A 17569-nucleotide genomic window follows, 5' to 3' on the forward strand; every position below is an offset into this window, starting at 1 on the left:
TGTGCAGTCTCTTTCTGATTGTAGAGGCAGGCACTTTCACATCAACAGCTGCCAGAGCCTGCTGTAGGTCCCGTGATGACATTTCAAGGTGTTTGGAAGACCTCTTTTAACATCTTGCGGTCTGCTCTCGGGGTGAACTTGCTTGGTTACAAATGAAGAGTGGAATTCTCAGAAACTAGTATAACCCAATAATACACGTTATCAAAGTGTAGATTAAATTGGACCTCTCTTGAACTTCGACTTCGAGATTAAACAATTTTCGGAACATTAAATTTATTTATTAAGGTAAAGCAATTTTGTTTGATTGTAGGACAAAGACACATTGGGCTATCTGCTGTACCCACCGCGAGGAACCAAACCCCGAATTTTAATGTTGTGCTTCTATAAATATACCGCTGTCACACCAGGGAGATGGGAGTTGTAAATTATGTATCTCTTTGTTCTTGTCCTAATTTACAAAACAAAGAGAAAAACATATATCACACTGTGGAATGAAATATTTGAATATCGTAAAAAACTCAACTGCTAATAGAACTGCAACCTTTAATGAGAATGTTTTCAATCTATTAAGGGAACTAGAAGGGTACAATATAATTCCAGTTCACATCAGCTACCTGTTGTGACTAAAACATCAACAGTGGCTACCTGAAACAAAATATATTCAAAATGATATCGTCTACATAAGCAATTTAAACCTAGCTAAAAAATTCAGAGCTCTGACTAACCTAACAAACCATTACCCTTGGATTTGCACCGCCTGAGAGCAAGATTCCAGTCATGATGACGTCAGAAACAATGTTTGTTTTGTTTATTTTTTGAATTTCGCGCAAAGTTACTCGAGGGCTATCTGCGCTAGCTGTCCCTAATTTAGCAGTGTAAGACTAGAGAGAAAGCAGCTAGTCATCACCACCCACAGCCGCCAACTCTTGGGCTAATCTTTTACCAACGAATAGTGGGATTGACCGTCCCATTATAACGCCCTCACGGCTGAAAGGGCGAGCATGTTTCGCGCAACGGGGATGCGAACCCGCGACCCTCAGATTACGAGTCTCACGCCTTAACACGCTTGGCCATGCCGGGCCTGTTTTAAGAGTAAAAAGTATTGTCTTATAGAACGGCAAATACTGTTATTATTTATTTGCTCAGAAGAGAAATATTAAACTTCTCACTTTTAAAATATTCTAAATTCATAAAACTTTAAATCATAAAATACACTGTTGTGATTACAGCATAAAATCTTTAAAACCAAAGAGTATCTGTGACGTTATATCCCATGTACGTAGCACATACACATACAATTGAATTCCATTAATTCACTTATTCACTGTTTTAAATCTTATTGTACATATTATTTCGACTTACTAACAACTCTAGTTAACTTGTAACTGATTAGCAACTGAAAATACATCAGAACATGCTACGAAGTCAATAAAGCAAAGATTCACACTTATTATTATTGCTGAGACTATGTAGTTTTCCCACACAGGTGAATTTTAAAACTACGTTTAAAACTGCAAATTGTCTTATATAACACATAACCATGTTTAAACAATAATTTTTATTAATAGATAGCTTTAACTTTTCGTAGTTACCAAGAGCGTTGCCATGTGTATCAGTCAACACAAGGGTATTACTGTGGGCTGAGTTTTTAATATTTAAGCTGGGATGTTTTGTATGCTAGAAGGCGTTCAGCGTGACACAATTATGACGTACATAACCTTTAGAAAATTTCTGAGTTTTATAACTGACATGACGCCTTACTCGTCGTGTAATGCCATCTTGAATATTTTGGGCAAAGTTATGTGATATATAGAAACACTAGTGTGATAAGGTTTTGTTTTTGTTTTTGTTTTTGAATTTTGCGCAAAGCTACACGAGGCCTATCTGTGTTAACCGTCCCTAATTTTTTTGTAGTGAAAGACTAGAGGGAAAGCAGCTAGTCATCACTACCCACCGCCAACTCTTGGGCTACTCTTTTACCAACGAATAGTGGGATTGATCGTAAAAGTATAATGTTCCCACGGATGAAGGGCGATCATGTTTGGCGCGACGAGGATTAGAACTCGCGACCCTCGGATTACGATTGTGTGATGAGGAGAAGATTATACAGTCAGAAGAGTTAATCAATTAGTTAGACGATCTTGATCTTGTCTTAAACACATATGAGTTTAAACAACATATGTTCATTAAACTTTATTTGTGAATTAGGCCTATCAACTAATGTAGCCTTTTTAACTTGTAAATTACAGTTGAAGAAAGATGTGTCTTGTTACCATTCATAAGCCCTTCCACTTCGGAAATGTCTCAATGAAACCACATAACGTTAAAAATATGGTTTTAATACCTGTGCTGAGTACACTGTGTAACTTTGTGCTTCACAAAGAAACAAGTTATATTTAAATGAACTGAATTTTATTTTTACCGAAAAATGAAAAACAGCTCACTCTAAGACAAAAGCTCTTAAAACAGTTTGTCAGGAGTGGGATTATTTTGGTAAAAATAAATTACAAGCTAAACTAAACTTCAGTATAAAGATACATTCTCGAAAATGAGAACGAAATTTTACTAAAGACGATGGAACAAAGATTGTTTGTTTTGGAATTTCGCACAAAGCTACTCGAGGGCTATCTGTGCTAGCCGTCCCTAATTTAGCAGTGTAAGACTAGAGGGAAGGCAGCTAGTCATCACCACCCACAGCCGCCAACTCTTGGGCTAATCTTTTACCAACGAATAGTGGGATTGACCGTCCCATTATAACGCCCTCACGGCTGAAAGGGCGAGCATGTTTCGCGCAACGGGGATGCGAACCCGCGACCCTCGGATTACGAGTCGCACGCCTTACGCGCTTGCCCATGCCAGGCCGCGGAACAAAGAAATTGTGAAAATAACAATTAAAAAGCAGACTTGAAAGAAAGAAGAATAAAATCCAAAGCATAAAAAATAAGAAACATGAATTTAAGAAAGAAGTTAAAGAAAAGGTGTAATAGTTTCAAAAGAAGTAAAAATAATAATAAAAACAAAATCCAAGCTGTTTAAGATGCACGAAAGGATTATAACAGTAAAATTGAGATTGTACAAAAAGATATTCATAAAAGAAGAAATACTGTATTAATAAAACCAAAGTAGTATTAAAAGACATAACAACAACAAAAAAAGGAAATACGAAAGAACGAGGGTAAAAAAGTTTAAAATTTAAATGGTAAATGAAAGAACCAAACATTTCTTCTTACATCTGCCCAAGGATTCTGTCATCAAACACTTTTACTTGTAAAATGTCGAATAGGAGAAAACTTTAGTATTGGTTGTCTCTTAAAGACAAAAATATTGTCCCTAAAACTTTTTTTTTTTTCAGTTTAATAATGGAAGCCCAAAACATCACTCAAAATATTCAAGCGTACAATGATCGTTGTAGATAACGAATAAACTTATCAGGTATACGATTACATACTATATTTAATCACAAATATTTGACACTTTCATGTACAGCGATTAGGTTTCTGCCGCTCATTCTATAATAATCTTACGTTCCTCTTTCTCTTGTTTATTAACTAATTTTCGACGTAGTTTATGAAACCTTGTGCAAGGTATGTTAATTATTTTTTAAATGCTTAGGCTTAAGATGTAATTAGGAAAATTCTGAAACGTCCATGTTCTTCACTCAAATGTATGATTTCAATTTCCTTCAAACGAGTCCAGAATTTGTTTTACGTTAACAACAGTCACGTGACACCTGTTCCGTTCGTTTGTTAGTTCAAAAGCCAGTTACTGATTAATGTTATCAAGTCAGTGTATTAACTGTATTAGGAGCCACATTTTCTGTAGACTTTTTTTTTTGCAAAACTAAGATTTGCACGATAGTATTGTTTGCCGTCGATAACAATGAGGACGTGGGAGTGATAAGAGTTGAGTTTCAACGACTTCAAGGACCTATTGATAAAAAAAACCAAAAAAACACGCACGCGCACACAAAAACACACATAAACACATTGATTTTCCATTATTGAAAACACTGATTATAAAATTCCATTTCTTTCTATGATATCCTGATCGTTGCAAATCATGTAAAACAAATTGAATTTTCCCATCGTACCAGTAGTGCGTAAGGAATGTTTTAAGAACACAAACACAGACTGCCATACAACAAGAACATATTGTTTAATAGTCAAATATCATTATCTGTAATTTAAGTTGAATACATAATCACTAATGATTGACCAGTTCTCGTATTTATTTACATTGCCAACACAAATTAAATACAATTCTATGAAAGAGTATGTGCACGAACTTTAGCATGAACCTTTAGAAATTCGGACTCATCCTTCTTTGGTTTCTCTTCGTTTAAATCTTCATACTGCAAAATTAATTTGGTAAATAAGTATTTTGTTGTCCGAAACAATTTTGAAGTAATGTTTTGCAAAGTTACGTTGATGCAATTTCATTTAAATTTCACTGGTTGCAACAAAGGATTGATATTATTATAATTTATTTATTTATTGCATTATAAACAAAATATATTTAAATAAGTGCATATGAAAAATTCTCCTTTGTGTTTCATAATTACTTCTAAGAGGCATTAAGTTTTACCTCTTTGATTTTATTAGCTTGTTGTTCTAGTTTCTTTTCTAAGGCAGTGCGGTTGTTTTGTTTTTCTACTTCTGTATTTTTTTTCTTTTGCTCATCTTTGAATTTTTCGAGGACTTTCTGAAGTTCTGTTTTCTGGTTTAGGACATTCTTTCCTCTATAAGGGAAAACAAATCACAGGAATGATAGTAACTTTGATAAGAAATATATTAAATACCTGAAGTTAGGTAAATGTATAACTTTCTTCTGATACATTTTATTCACTATAGTAAAGAAGATATGGATTAAATGTTAATTATTTCAAGTAAGCCTTTATGGTTAGAATACTTTTTATTTCACTGCACTGTGTAGCATATTCACTAGTTGTTATTTTTTAGCATGAAGTTAAGATTCAAATCCAAGTAACTGGTTGAAATTGTGGCCTTAAATGTTTATATTGTTTAGGGGGTTAATATTTTAATAATTATACCAACATTAATTAGTTTAGAAGGCATTGTATTCAATAATCAATGTATTTTTTAAGCAAACAGTAAAAAAAAATATATTCCATATGAAGCATGGGCCATGAGAATTATGTCTCAAAGTGTCTTTTATTTATTAATTACAGATCCTAAAGTTGTATGTAGAGAGAGATAGAGACTGTTCTAGTATAATATAATTGTAATTGTGTATAAAATAAAGAATTATTTGATGTTTTTAATCCATTATGGTCATGTTTTCAACTGTTTCTTTTGATGGTTATCCATTCTTCTTAAATACGGCCCTTTAGTTAAAAGGAAGTGTGAACTTGTTATGTAGTTATGAGTTTATTTTTAAACTTTAATTACATTCGATTTTGAGCTATACCAAAAGTTCATATGATTCTCTCAGTTTTTAATCTCACAAAAGTATAACAAAAAGTTACCTTTTGTTTGTACTACTCTCCAGTCGTATCTAAAGAAACGAGGAGACTTACTCCCTGGTTGTCTATGGTTTCCCTATTGGTTTTTGTTTGCTACTGCATTTTAATCTTTCATTTCTTTCTTAACATCAACCAGATTTAGATGCCACATGCTGCTTACATGAGCATCTTATCCAAGAATTACGTTGTTTTTTTCTTCCGTGTCTGCTCATTCAACCTCCCCTGTGTATGGGGTGAAGAGAAATTTATTTCTGACCACCCTGGTATCAGAGTCTCGAACCATGTCCTTAGCTAATCTAAGCTGCGAAATATCGTATCTGCAGTTTACTCACCACAGGGACTAAATCTCAGATTTTAGCATTATAAATCCTCAAGCGCACCACTGGGCTATGAGGCCAGTTCGTACTTTTAAATGTTTAACACGTCTCTGCTGTAAACTGCATTAACTTCTGAATATAAACCATTAAAAAAAAATTAGGAATTCAGTTAGCGCTAACATATGTTCTTCATCATATGCTAAAGTTTAGTAACACAGCGAGCCATTAATTTCAGAAATGTTTGAGATCGTTAGTAGTAAGAAGAGGAACTTACGGACTGAAGTTATCTAAGTTGAACTCTGATAATTATATCTTTACTGATGAAAATTATCATATGTCTTTATAGACAATTTTACAATATTATCTGGTTATATTTAAATATTAATATATACATTTTATGCCAACATTAAGAAGTATTCATTGGCTTTAGAAATGCGTTTAAAACTTGAATTGCATACTCCCCTATTCAGCTTATTAATATACTTTTGTGAGTGATAAATCTACACTAAAGCTGCGTTGTGAAACAATTATATGATCAGAGCATAATTTAAATATGTGATGCTTACATTTTCTGATTGAAGAGGAGTTCTCTATGAAGCATCTTTCTCTCAGATGATTCTAGGCAAGGGTTACAAAGTTTTCTAGGTAAAATCAGACCGTCTTTACTGTATTGGATATTTGATGTACTTCTAGACAAAGGTTGGCAGACCTTTTTATTCTTGTCTTCCTCTGTATCACTGTAGTCAGGTTCTGGTATCATGTCTGTGTAAAGAGATTCCAAAAGATTAAATTTAGAATAGCCAATGATAACGTGTTCGTATGCAAATAGTTATGTTCGGAAAAAACATGAACCCTCAAATAATTCTCCATACAGGACTTACAAATTGCAATGTATGCAAATAATGGTTAAATATAAATAACGTAATAAAATCCAATATTAACCAAACTAAGAATTTATAAATATTAGATACATTGACACTATTTAATAACATATAACTTTGGTCAGATCCATACATAAAATATAGTTCTCTACTAAAGTCTATTTTGCTTACAACTTATTCAGAAAAAAACCCAAAATCAAACATACCACCAAAATCAAGTGGTATAGAAAGCTTTGTATTGTTAGTTATTATTATAATTTAATGTTCTAGCTTTTTCACTGATTCTTCAAACACTTTTTTATAATGTTCATCACTGCTTAAAATTGGAAACTGAGACCTGTTCTACACAGGCAAGAACTATAAAATCCAAGGACACTGTGCACCAGTGTTCGAACACGATTTAACAACGTTAAAAAAACAACAACAAACTTTTGATCTAATTTTACCTTAACCTCTGTTGTTGCTTTAATTTAATTTCAAAATATGTTCAATCATTTTGGAGATACCACACGTGACAAGTGTTCGATGCAATAGCTGACTTGTTTTCATGTTATCCTGTGACCCCTCATTTAACATACTACTTGTTAATAGCCTTTAAAGTTAAACATATTTAGTTTTTTTAAGTATAAATATATCGTTTACCACATTTGTTTTGTGCTACACCACGTTTGGCCAAAGACGTTGTCACATGGTGTCATTAATTGGTATATTTGCTTATACTGTCTACGTTCAGTTTGCTTAGTTTTTTTTTAATATTGTATACGATTTTCGGAAATACAAAAGATTGTGCAAAGAGAGTTGAGGTATTGAGACACTGAATAACCATCGACAAAATTTTGTAAATATGAATAAAGATAAATTGTTTAAATATTTAGATAAATATCACTAGTTAGGCTAAGCCTATTATATAGTGAGCTCTGTACGTTTATGCATTCCCTTGCCCATTCATAATAAGAATCGGTATTACTTTGGTAAAGTGATTTTGTTTGGATGAATTTCTTGTTTTTTATTATCTACAGAAGTGGATAGTAAGTAAATTGTCACGTTGGACTTCGTTTCTTCTCTTCAAACAACTGTATAATATTTGAATTTTATTTTTAGTTATCTTTAAAAAATATTTATGTTTTATTCTTCCATAGCTCCTGGAACAGTAATATATCAATCAAGAAGTGATCAAATTAAACATAGCCAAACAATAATACCTATATGAGAAATAAAACTTATACTGGTTACATCGTTTGCAAGAGAAACAATACATACGTACACAATAATCCACATCTATATCAGAGTGTAGTAAGTAAACAGTTTAATATTAATTGGTACAGAAAGAAAAGTATTTGAAGTAGAAGAGAGACAAGGGAACAGGCCACTGACCAAGGTGCAACTAGAGCAGACATTTTGATATTGTGAAAATGATTTAGATCTTAAGTGTTGTCAAACTATTTTACCGTAACACCTAGAAACGGCTACAAGCCACAACACAACTGAGCTGTGATACAGAACGAAAAAGGTGGCATATTTCAAAGTTTTTAGAGCATCCTGTAAAGTGAATGAACAGTTTTATCAGAAATGTAAAAAAATCGTTATGTACTAACAACAGATTAATAAAAATAGTTGGACTGATTAAAGCGTTGTATCGTATTATATATAATAAGCAGATTGAGTAACACAAGCAGCACCTATCAAGAAGCTTAGTTACTCATACAATCCACTTATTATCGTTACGCATAGTTACACAAATAACTTCATATAACTGAACATATTATTGTTATCATTTTTTATCCTATGTAACGATTTGTGTTGAGGTTACATGCAATTATATTTCCCTATATTTCGTTCTTACACTTAACCAAACACAAGTTTTATTTTGATTCAGTTCGTTAGCCTTAGCATTCTCTGCATGAAATATAAATAAAATAATATTAGGTGAAAACAAACAACAATCTTTCTACTAGATTTTCTACAAAATAAGAATGTTACTGGACTTTGTACGTGATCGTCATTGTTATATTTCAAATTTTTGGAAGTTAAAAATGTAATTTTAATTTCGACATTAATACACATCATAAAAGCAACCGCTAGTAATTGGTCATTTAAATGCTACGAAGTAATATATAAATATGCAAATATGTGTTGCTTTATGCATTTGTTTGCAAATTATACAAGAAGGCTGATTAACATAAGATATATTTGAAAATAATATGTTTGTGCACGCGCTACAAAACATCCACATAGGGCTATTTGCTGTGTGCAACGAAGGGAGTCGATCTCCTGATTTTATCGTTGTAAATCCGAAAACTTGCTGTTGTTTTACGGAGAGAGGGGGCTTTAAAAGGTAGAACCGAATGCTTTATTTTTGGTCAACAGTATAATCAAACTTTGCACATCTTTATTTGTTGAGCAGACAAGAATGTTGGTGGTCATATGTAAATTATACCGGTGGGTCAGTAGTAAGTTTACGGACTCGCAAACCTAAACTCCATCGTTCAAGTTCCCGTGGTTGACGGCTCATAGATACTAATTATGTGGCTGCAGTTTCAATAATGATGTTTTATTACTTTCAACAGATCATTTAATCATATGGCTGGTTAATGCGTATATATAAATTTTGCGTGTAGAGATAAATAAAACGCAGTGTATTTTACTTTATTTTGAATGCAGAGCATTAAGGGAGCTTCATTTTGGCATTGTCTTCCATCTGGCTTCTCTGAATCCATAAAATTAAGAAAGTATATAAAAATCTAAAAATAGACAAGCCACACAACAAGAGATCCGATGACAGTCCGAGCGCTTTCGGAAGTTAGGTTTAACTTCTTCAAAGGTAAACGTGTTTCCTTTAGCTCCACAGAAGTCAGCAATACCCACAGACATGTTAACAGTGTATTAATAATTCCATTCTGCACATTTAAAAATATAACTTGCACAAAGAAGTAACCGACAATATAAATACGCTACAGTTTGATTTGTTTTGTTTGGAATTTCGCGCAAAGCTATATGAGGGCTATCTGTGCTAGCCGTCTCTAATTTAGCAATGTAAGGCTAGAGGGAAGGCAGCTAGTTATCACCACCCACCGCTAACTCTTGGGCTACTGTTTTAACAAGAAATAGTGGAATTGACCGTCATGTTATAACGCCCTCACGGCTGAAATGGCGAGCATGCTTGGTGTGACGGGGATTCGAATCCACGACCCTCAGATTATGAGTGAAGTGCCTTAACCACCTGGGCATACGCTACAGATGGTATACAAGGGTAATATGTGCACATATACGAGCTTACCATGAGAAAGTTAATCTTATCAGTTAACAATACGTCTCATCTAAACATACATTCTTATCTCAAAGAAACTTTCTGTAAATTTATTGTGCATGCCATAAGTGTTTCTTAAAAGCCAGTAATAAATCCATTTATATGGTATTTTATGCCTAATCTCACGAGATTCAGCCAGTTTGGAATCAAGGTTAGTATTAAATTCAAATTCAAAACTTACAATTAAAAATAATTACTGTTAAACAATTTATAATAAAATTATATAAATGAAAGATAACTATACATATTAAACATTTTAATCGATACTGTTAATGAAACTAATAAAGAAAGTGTAGAAGGAGCTTTTACAAAAAAAACCCAACAACTACCAGTTTACTCACTCATTGTCACTGATTGCCAGTGATATAATTATATACAAAACTTCATATAGTCCACCATAACAATGTCTAGTGACCAATAAAATTAAAGGAAAATTTATCACTGATTCCTTCGGGTCTAATGCAGTAAAGAAACTGTTACAATAATGTTTAATGATAGTGGAACTAAGACTATTTAGGTTGTGGAAACGAAATATGACAAATCAATTTTAAATACACACGTATGTGTATATATATGTATTTGTTAATAGTAGTTGAAGTGAAGAAACAGCAGTCATGTTTAAGAACTTGTTAAGGTGTCACTTAGAGACAAAGGTGTGTAGATTTAGGGTATTCGACAAATGACAACATTGAGAGCGCCTTCAATTTTATTTTAGAAAACTATTGTAATTCTTAATTTAGGCCCTAATGTTGTTTCTCCACGCATTACTTGATATTTCATGATTAAGTATCAAAGAAATAGAAAAAATATGCAAATACGTTAGCGTGGAATTAACAGCACAGATATCTCTCGAATAAACATAATCCTATCAAACAAAACACAGAAATATTTGTAAGGTATTCTTTGCGAAACCGCTTTACGAATTCCTTCATCATATAGTATCACTCGGACGTAGACGGATTCTTAAGAGATTTTTTGTCTATTTCAGTGATAACATTCTGCCTATTAGATTTTTTGGTTGTAGTATTTGTAAGAATCTTGTACTTTCAAACTATGTGGCGATATCATGTAGCACTCTCTGCGAATGGACAGTTATTGTATAAATAATTTATATAAATATATTATTAGTCGCTTAAACATTTGCTATTGTTTCAAATTATGAATGTGTATGTTCAATCCACGTCGAGTTCTAAGAGATCTCTCATTTAAGTATTTCTTCTTTAATCAGCTCCAGCTTTCCTTTTTTTATTATTTCAGCAAACTTAACGTTTGTGTTTTGTAGTTATACATGCTTTATAAATTTTACGCATTCAAACGTACAATCAACCTAAAGTTGCGAAAGTGAAGAGTGAAGTTGAAAACGAGTGCCGTTCTCAGTTGAAATTGAAAGACTAAAAGCAGAGAGTTAGGCCTAGTTAGGGTATTACGAAAATATATTTGTATTATTATGTACAAACGTATAAGAAGTACATGGAATATCTGTGCATTTCTAATAGTGTGTTAAAATATCTTTTCCACATTACATCTTCCGTACCTAATACCGACGAGGCCTTTCGAAAAATATAGGGCTAATCAGACTGACTATGACACCACAGGCATAGTAGTGATTCAGCGCTATATATGTATATAGTTACTTTGCGCAGTTACTCAGTCAATATGAAAACAAATGCCATATAAATAATATATCTGTTGTTGGTTTTTTTTGTAACTACAATTATCTACCAATAAATAATAAGTTAAAATTCTAATGATCATGAGCATGTTTAGAAGTTGGTTTCGTGTTGTTCCCGCTGACAGAAAAAACACGTTATATTACTATACGATTCTCCAAATACATACGAAGAATTGTCACTGTTTTGTTCCTTCTAAAGATTCTTTAAACAAGTACAATCGGTTAATTAAAAACAATTAAATTCTCTCTCTTGACAAAAAAAAAAAAAAACAGTTTGAGCAAGAAACATTTCATTATTTTGTCCATACTAGCGCATATCCGCTCTACTAAGGACACAGAACAAGCTAACCGAACTGCAGGCAAAAAGAAAAAAGAAAAAAGAATACGATATGATCATATTAAATACGACAGTGACATAAGTATTCACCTTGCTTCTTGTAGTTGCTCATCCTCTGTAATTCGGACGAGGACTGGCAGTTGACCTCTCTATTTGTCTGCAAAGAAAGTTTAAAAAAAAGGCAGTCAACGGTGGTGTGTAAGAATCAGAAATGGTGTCGAAGCTTTTTCTGTCACAGAAAGATAACATAGTTTTGTAAACGGAGCTTTACATTTCAGCCAGCTGTGTGTCTTAATATTTTAGTGTTAGTTCTTTTCTTGCCTTGGACTTTAGAAGCAAATTTGACTGTTATTTCACATTTTAAAGAGCTTACGAGCATCTTACGCTTTAGTATAGTATAACAGAAGTTATGTTTTAGTTTCTACACGTACCATTATGAAGAAATATAAACAATTAGAAAAAACTTAAGATAAATGTTTGTTTTTGGAATTTCACATAAAGATACTCGAGGGCTATCTGTGCTAGCCGTCCCTAATTTTGCAGTGTAAGACTAGAGGGAAGGCAGTTAGTCATCACCACCCACCGCCAACTCTTGGGCTACTCTTTTACCAACAAATAGTTGGATTGACCGTCACATTATAACGCCCTCACGGCTGAAAGAACGAGCATGTTTGATGCAACGAGGATGCGATTACGAGTCGCACGCCTTGGTACGCTTGGCCATGCCGGGCCGTCTCTAAATAGTATGCGGTCAATCAGAATACGAGAAATGTGTGATAATCAAATACATTCGTAAGAAATACAGCAGTTTTTACTTGACTGATTATCAAAAGAAAATCAATTAGAAAATTAAAGCTATACAACAATTTTAGAAGATTATTCGAAGCTTTAACGCTATTATTTTTAACTTATGATCGTAGCAAGTTATTTACACGGATCAAAACTAAAATTAACACTGTATCTAATATAGCTAGTCTAATATATCGTATAAATAAGTTATATTAGAAGACATAAAGCAAAAAATAAGATTATTACAATAAATTGATTCCTCAGTCGGGCATCATCACTGTTAACGACGTTTTCGGCTGTTGTCCCAATAATATCTCACAAGATTCAGTCTGTTTAGGAGATCACAGTTAGTCCTAAATCCAAATACTAAATTCACAATGCAAAATAATATGTATAAAATATTCCACATATTAAACAATTTTATTGACGTTTTAAAAAAAACTAACATGCAAAAGGCGTAGAATGAATTTTCTCACAAAATAGATAAAAATTAAAAGTTTGCTTCATTCGTTGTTATCGATTTCAGTCCATTGCAAAAAAGATACAATTTTACGTAAAACTTTATATATTCTTCAAGAAAACGTTTGGTGAACAGCGAAATTAAGCCCTCTAGTGGCACAGCGGTATGTCTGCGGACTTGCGTCGCTAGAAACAAGATTTCGATACCTGTGATGGGCAGAGCACAGATAGGCCCGACATGGCCAGATGATTAGGGCGCTTGGCTTGTAATCCGTATGTCGCAGGTTCGAATCATAGTCACGCCAAATACGCTCGCCCTTTCAGCTGTGAGGGCGTTATAAAGTAACGGTCAATCCCACTATTCATTGGTAAAAGAGTAGTTCAACAGTTGGCGGTGGGTGATAATCACTAACTTCCTTCCTTTTAGTCTTACGTTGCTAAAATAGGGACAGCTGGCGCAGATAGCCCTCGTGTAGCTTTGCGCGAAATTCAAGGAAAAAACATTCAACTCAGTTACCATATGCATTTACTAGTTGGACAGATTCGTGTAAATTGGAGCATACATTATATAAACAATGATCTCTTTCACTGGCAGGTCAGGTGATACACCAAGGACAGAGCATCGCTTACATTGTAATGAGAGTGTATGACTAAATACGGATATTTCTATACCACTGAAAAACTTGCATTATTGTTTTTCGCGTATAATACCATGTTTTCCCAATCTTAAACACGGTTTTAACAGATACTGATTTGTATAAAATGCGCAATTTGTTGTGAGAGCTTCCAAGTGAACACGCTTAAAATACATATTTGTTTTTGAATTTCTTTTGAATGCTGAATAAAGATTGTTGACTGTGTTCAGTCTCTTTCTTTGCTTCGAACTCGGAGATGTGACCTACATGTGGGTCACAACCGACTTTTAGTTATGGACCGCGTGACATATCAGTGGGTCACAGACAATTGTGTTTTAAAAACCAAATTTCTCTTGTGGCATTTGAGTTTGAGACACTGTGACTGACCCTTAGAACCTTTTGAATTTTTTTTAATACTTAATTTATTATGCGGCAGCTAACGTGCTAAAAGGAAAATCAATGCTCCTGAGAATAACACTTTTATATTTTATTATATTGATTGCTTGTTTTTGAATTTCTCACAAAGCTACATTAGGGCTATCTACGCTAGCCGTCTATTAGTTAGCAGTGTAAGACTAGAGGGAAAGCAGCTAGTCATCACCACCCACTGCCAACTCTTGGGCTATTCTTTTACCAACGAATAGTGGGATTGACCATCACTTATAATCAGTGTATTATAGTGTGACTTCTGTTAAAAATTTGTGGGAAAATAATAATAATAATTAAAAAAGACATTTAGGTTTCCCCAAGTCACATTCAAGCCATAATCAGTTTATAATTAAGTACAAAGATATCTGTGCTTTGCCTGGGGCCCGGCATGGCCAAGCGTGTTAAGGCGTGCGGTTCGCATCCCAGTCACACCAAACATGCTCGCCCTTTCAGCCGTGGGGGAGTTATAATGTGATGGTCAATCCCACTAGTCGTTGGTAAAAGGGTAGACAAGAGTTGGCAGTAGGTGGTGCCTTCCCTCTAGTCTTACACTGCTAAATTGGGGACGGCTAGCGCAGATAGCCTTCGAGTAGCTTTTCGCAAAATTCAAAACAAACCAAACCAATCACAGTTGACAGTTTGAAAGAAAACCATAAATGACGTCCGTGTATGTTATAATGGATTATTAACCGAATATTAAAAAGGTGTACTTCTCGTTGTTTCAAAGCTTTAATTAGAAAAGTATTTGGTTATCCTAAATATGTTCTTTGTAGTTCTTCTGTGTACAATAAATATTTTTGCGCACAGATTGCAAAGTTTCATTTTAAATAGAAAGATTGAGTCTTCCAAATCTTCTTCTTCGTTGCCAAAATGAATAAAGTATTCAAAATCATAAATTTTAAATGTTATCGACTACAAATAGGCAATAAGTTTTTATTAGTTGTACATGGTAATTTTTTGCTTATTTTATTCACAACGTTTTAGTAGGTTTACCTGGCATCAATAGGTGGTATATAAAAACTTGTAGCCCTTCTGGCCCCTCAGTGGCACAGTGGTATGTCTGCGGACTTACACACTAAAAACCGGGTTTCGATACCCGTGGTGGGCAGAGCACAGATAGCTCATTGTGTAGCTTTGTGCTTAATTCCATACAAACAAACAAACAAAAATAGCCCTTCTGATGATGCTAGGCTAACCCTGTGAAACGTTGTGAATAAAATTAATCTCACATTTTTTCCTCCAAACAATTTAAAAGAATATGCTTAACCACAACTTGGGCCAGTTAGAGGGTAGTCATGAGGAACATTTGACCCGGATATTAAGCTCAACGAAGCCTAATATTTAAACATTTGTTGTTATTATTATTTTTACATTTTTTTAGTTTAGCGACTTGTTTTTATGTGCCTCTCAATCAAACCACAATGTGACACATACTCTTAGCTTGGAGTTGCAAAATATAAATATACAATTTATGCTTCACTTTCCTGGTGGGTTAATGATGGTGTTATTCTGTTTTTATGTGCTATCACTTTTTTTATTTTATTATAGCCAGTGACCTCAAAAAATAGAAGTTGCTCTGACCTCTCTAAACCTCTGAGAGGAACTGGTCACAACAATATAAAACTAATGGTTATTAATTTGGGTACATTACATATAAAAACGAATTTTTGTACGGCAGTATTATAGTAGTTAGTGGGCGCCTTTAAAAGATACAAATTACTGACAAAATTTTTGCATATATTTTTTTTTCATTTGAGAACAGTTTTCATGCTATGTTCTTTGAAAGCAATTTAAAATGTATTGGACAAGCAACTTTCGTGTCGCTTCGACAATGGGCTTATCAGGTGTTTTCTTAACTATGATTTGTATAACATTTGATTAATCCTTAGAAAAAGGAAACATCTATATGAAACTAATATTTACATTTTCCTGTTTTTCTTATGGCTGTTATAGTTTCATACAACAAGTGACTTAATATCCAGCGACTAATCAATTTTAGGTAACATTATATAGGTAAATCTTCAGTGTGATACGAAAAAAATAAATAATAAAAAATATAAAAAACTAAAAATTAATTAATTAATTTTAGTTCCAGCTATTATGCTTGACAACCGTAAAAGGCTAATAGAGTGTATCAAATAACTTTTGTTTTATATCTTGTTAAAGTGCTAATTTCTTACAAATCTCAGGCTACAATGAAATGAAGTAATAAGTAGCATTACTATTTGTATTTCACTTTAAAACCCCGCATACTTAGCAGATGGGTGTGCAACAAAAACGACTAGGCTCTATCATGAGCAGATTCTTAACTAATCGTGACCCAGGTGAGCTGAAGTTCTCACAAATATAACCTTTCTACTCTTCTAACACGTGTATCTGACACACTTTGGTACAAGTTTTCTTAAGTAGGCCTTTTGCTGTATGATATATCATGCAAAGGTTTGTACTCCAATGTTCATGAGTAAGTAAATGTTACCCATTACATGTGTGTATACGTATATATATTTAGTTTAAATCTCTTTAAATAAAATTAGTCTTTAGATTTCAAAATACAATTTACCACTCGAAACTACATTTTAACTAATATTTACTGCTTAATTCAGACAGCTAAATGAGATATTTACACGCATAGTATAAAAACTCCTCGTTTCCTTATACAGAAGGCCCGGCATGGCTAGGTGGTTAAGGCACTCGTATCATAATCTGAGGGTCGCGGGTTCGAATTCCCTTCGCGCCAAACATGTTCGCCCTTTCAGCCGTGGGGGCGTTAAAATGTAACGGTCAATTCCACCGAGGGGAATAGAACCCCTGATTTTAGCGTTGACTTTCCACTGTATCAGCGGAGGACAGGAGAGGAGTAATGCGTTTAACTACGCCAATCAAATATCAGTTTGCAATGAAACTGAAGCCATTTTAAAATTCATTACTGCTTATAGCTTAAAATAAAATCCCAAACAGATATCAAATCCCAGATCCGGCAGAAAATGCGCATTTTTAATAGCCAGGAAAAGCGCGATATTTGTTCATTTTAATAGATTGAAATACACACTTGTAATTTACTTCATAGATGTAGCCAAAGAGACGAATCATTCGAAAGTTAAGTTTGCGTTTCTTTGCAATACAAATAGTTAAGACGTTTGCTCACTAACCCCATTCCCCACAAATACACTTGGTTACAACGCAACTCATCTGTAAATATATCTTGTTTAAGCCAGTAGTTATTCTTATCCAAACTTTTATTAAAATAGTTTCGATGATTCA

The 17569-nt window shown here is 33.6% G+C and overlaps 1 protein-coding gene across 2 annotated transcripts in view; it reads right to left on the bottom strand.

The window, feature by feature from the left end:
- Nucleotides 1-4136: 4136 nt before the first annotated feature.
- LOC143238010 (protein FAM107B-like) overlaps nucleotides 4137-17569 on the bottom strand; it is a 34302-nt gene continuing 20869 nt past the window's right edge. For both annotated transcript variants that reach the window (XM_076477879.1, XM_076477880.1), the window contains exons 3-6: nucleotides 12087-12153; nucleotides 6366-6561; nucleotides 4585-4738; nucleotides 4137-4351 (exon numbers count right to left, since the gene is read on the bottom strand). In XM_076477879.1, the coding sequence (XP_076333994.1) occupies nucleotides 4262-4351; nucleotides 4585-4738; nucleotides 6366-6561; nucleotides 12087-12153 (507 nt within the window). In that variant the 3' untranslated portion in view covers nucleotides 4137-4261. The remainder of the gene's footprint in view (nucleotides 4352-4584; nucleotides 4739-6365; nucleotides 6562-12086; nucleotides 12154-17569) is intronic.

Source organism: Tachypleus tridentatus, chromosome 13, assembly GCF_004210375.1.
Source record: "Tachypleus tridentatus isolate NWPU-2018 chromosome 13, ASM421037v1, whole genome shotgun sequence".
NCBI lineage: Eukaryota > Metazoa > Arthropoda > Merostomata > Xiphosura > Limulidae > Tachypleus > Tachypleus tridentatus.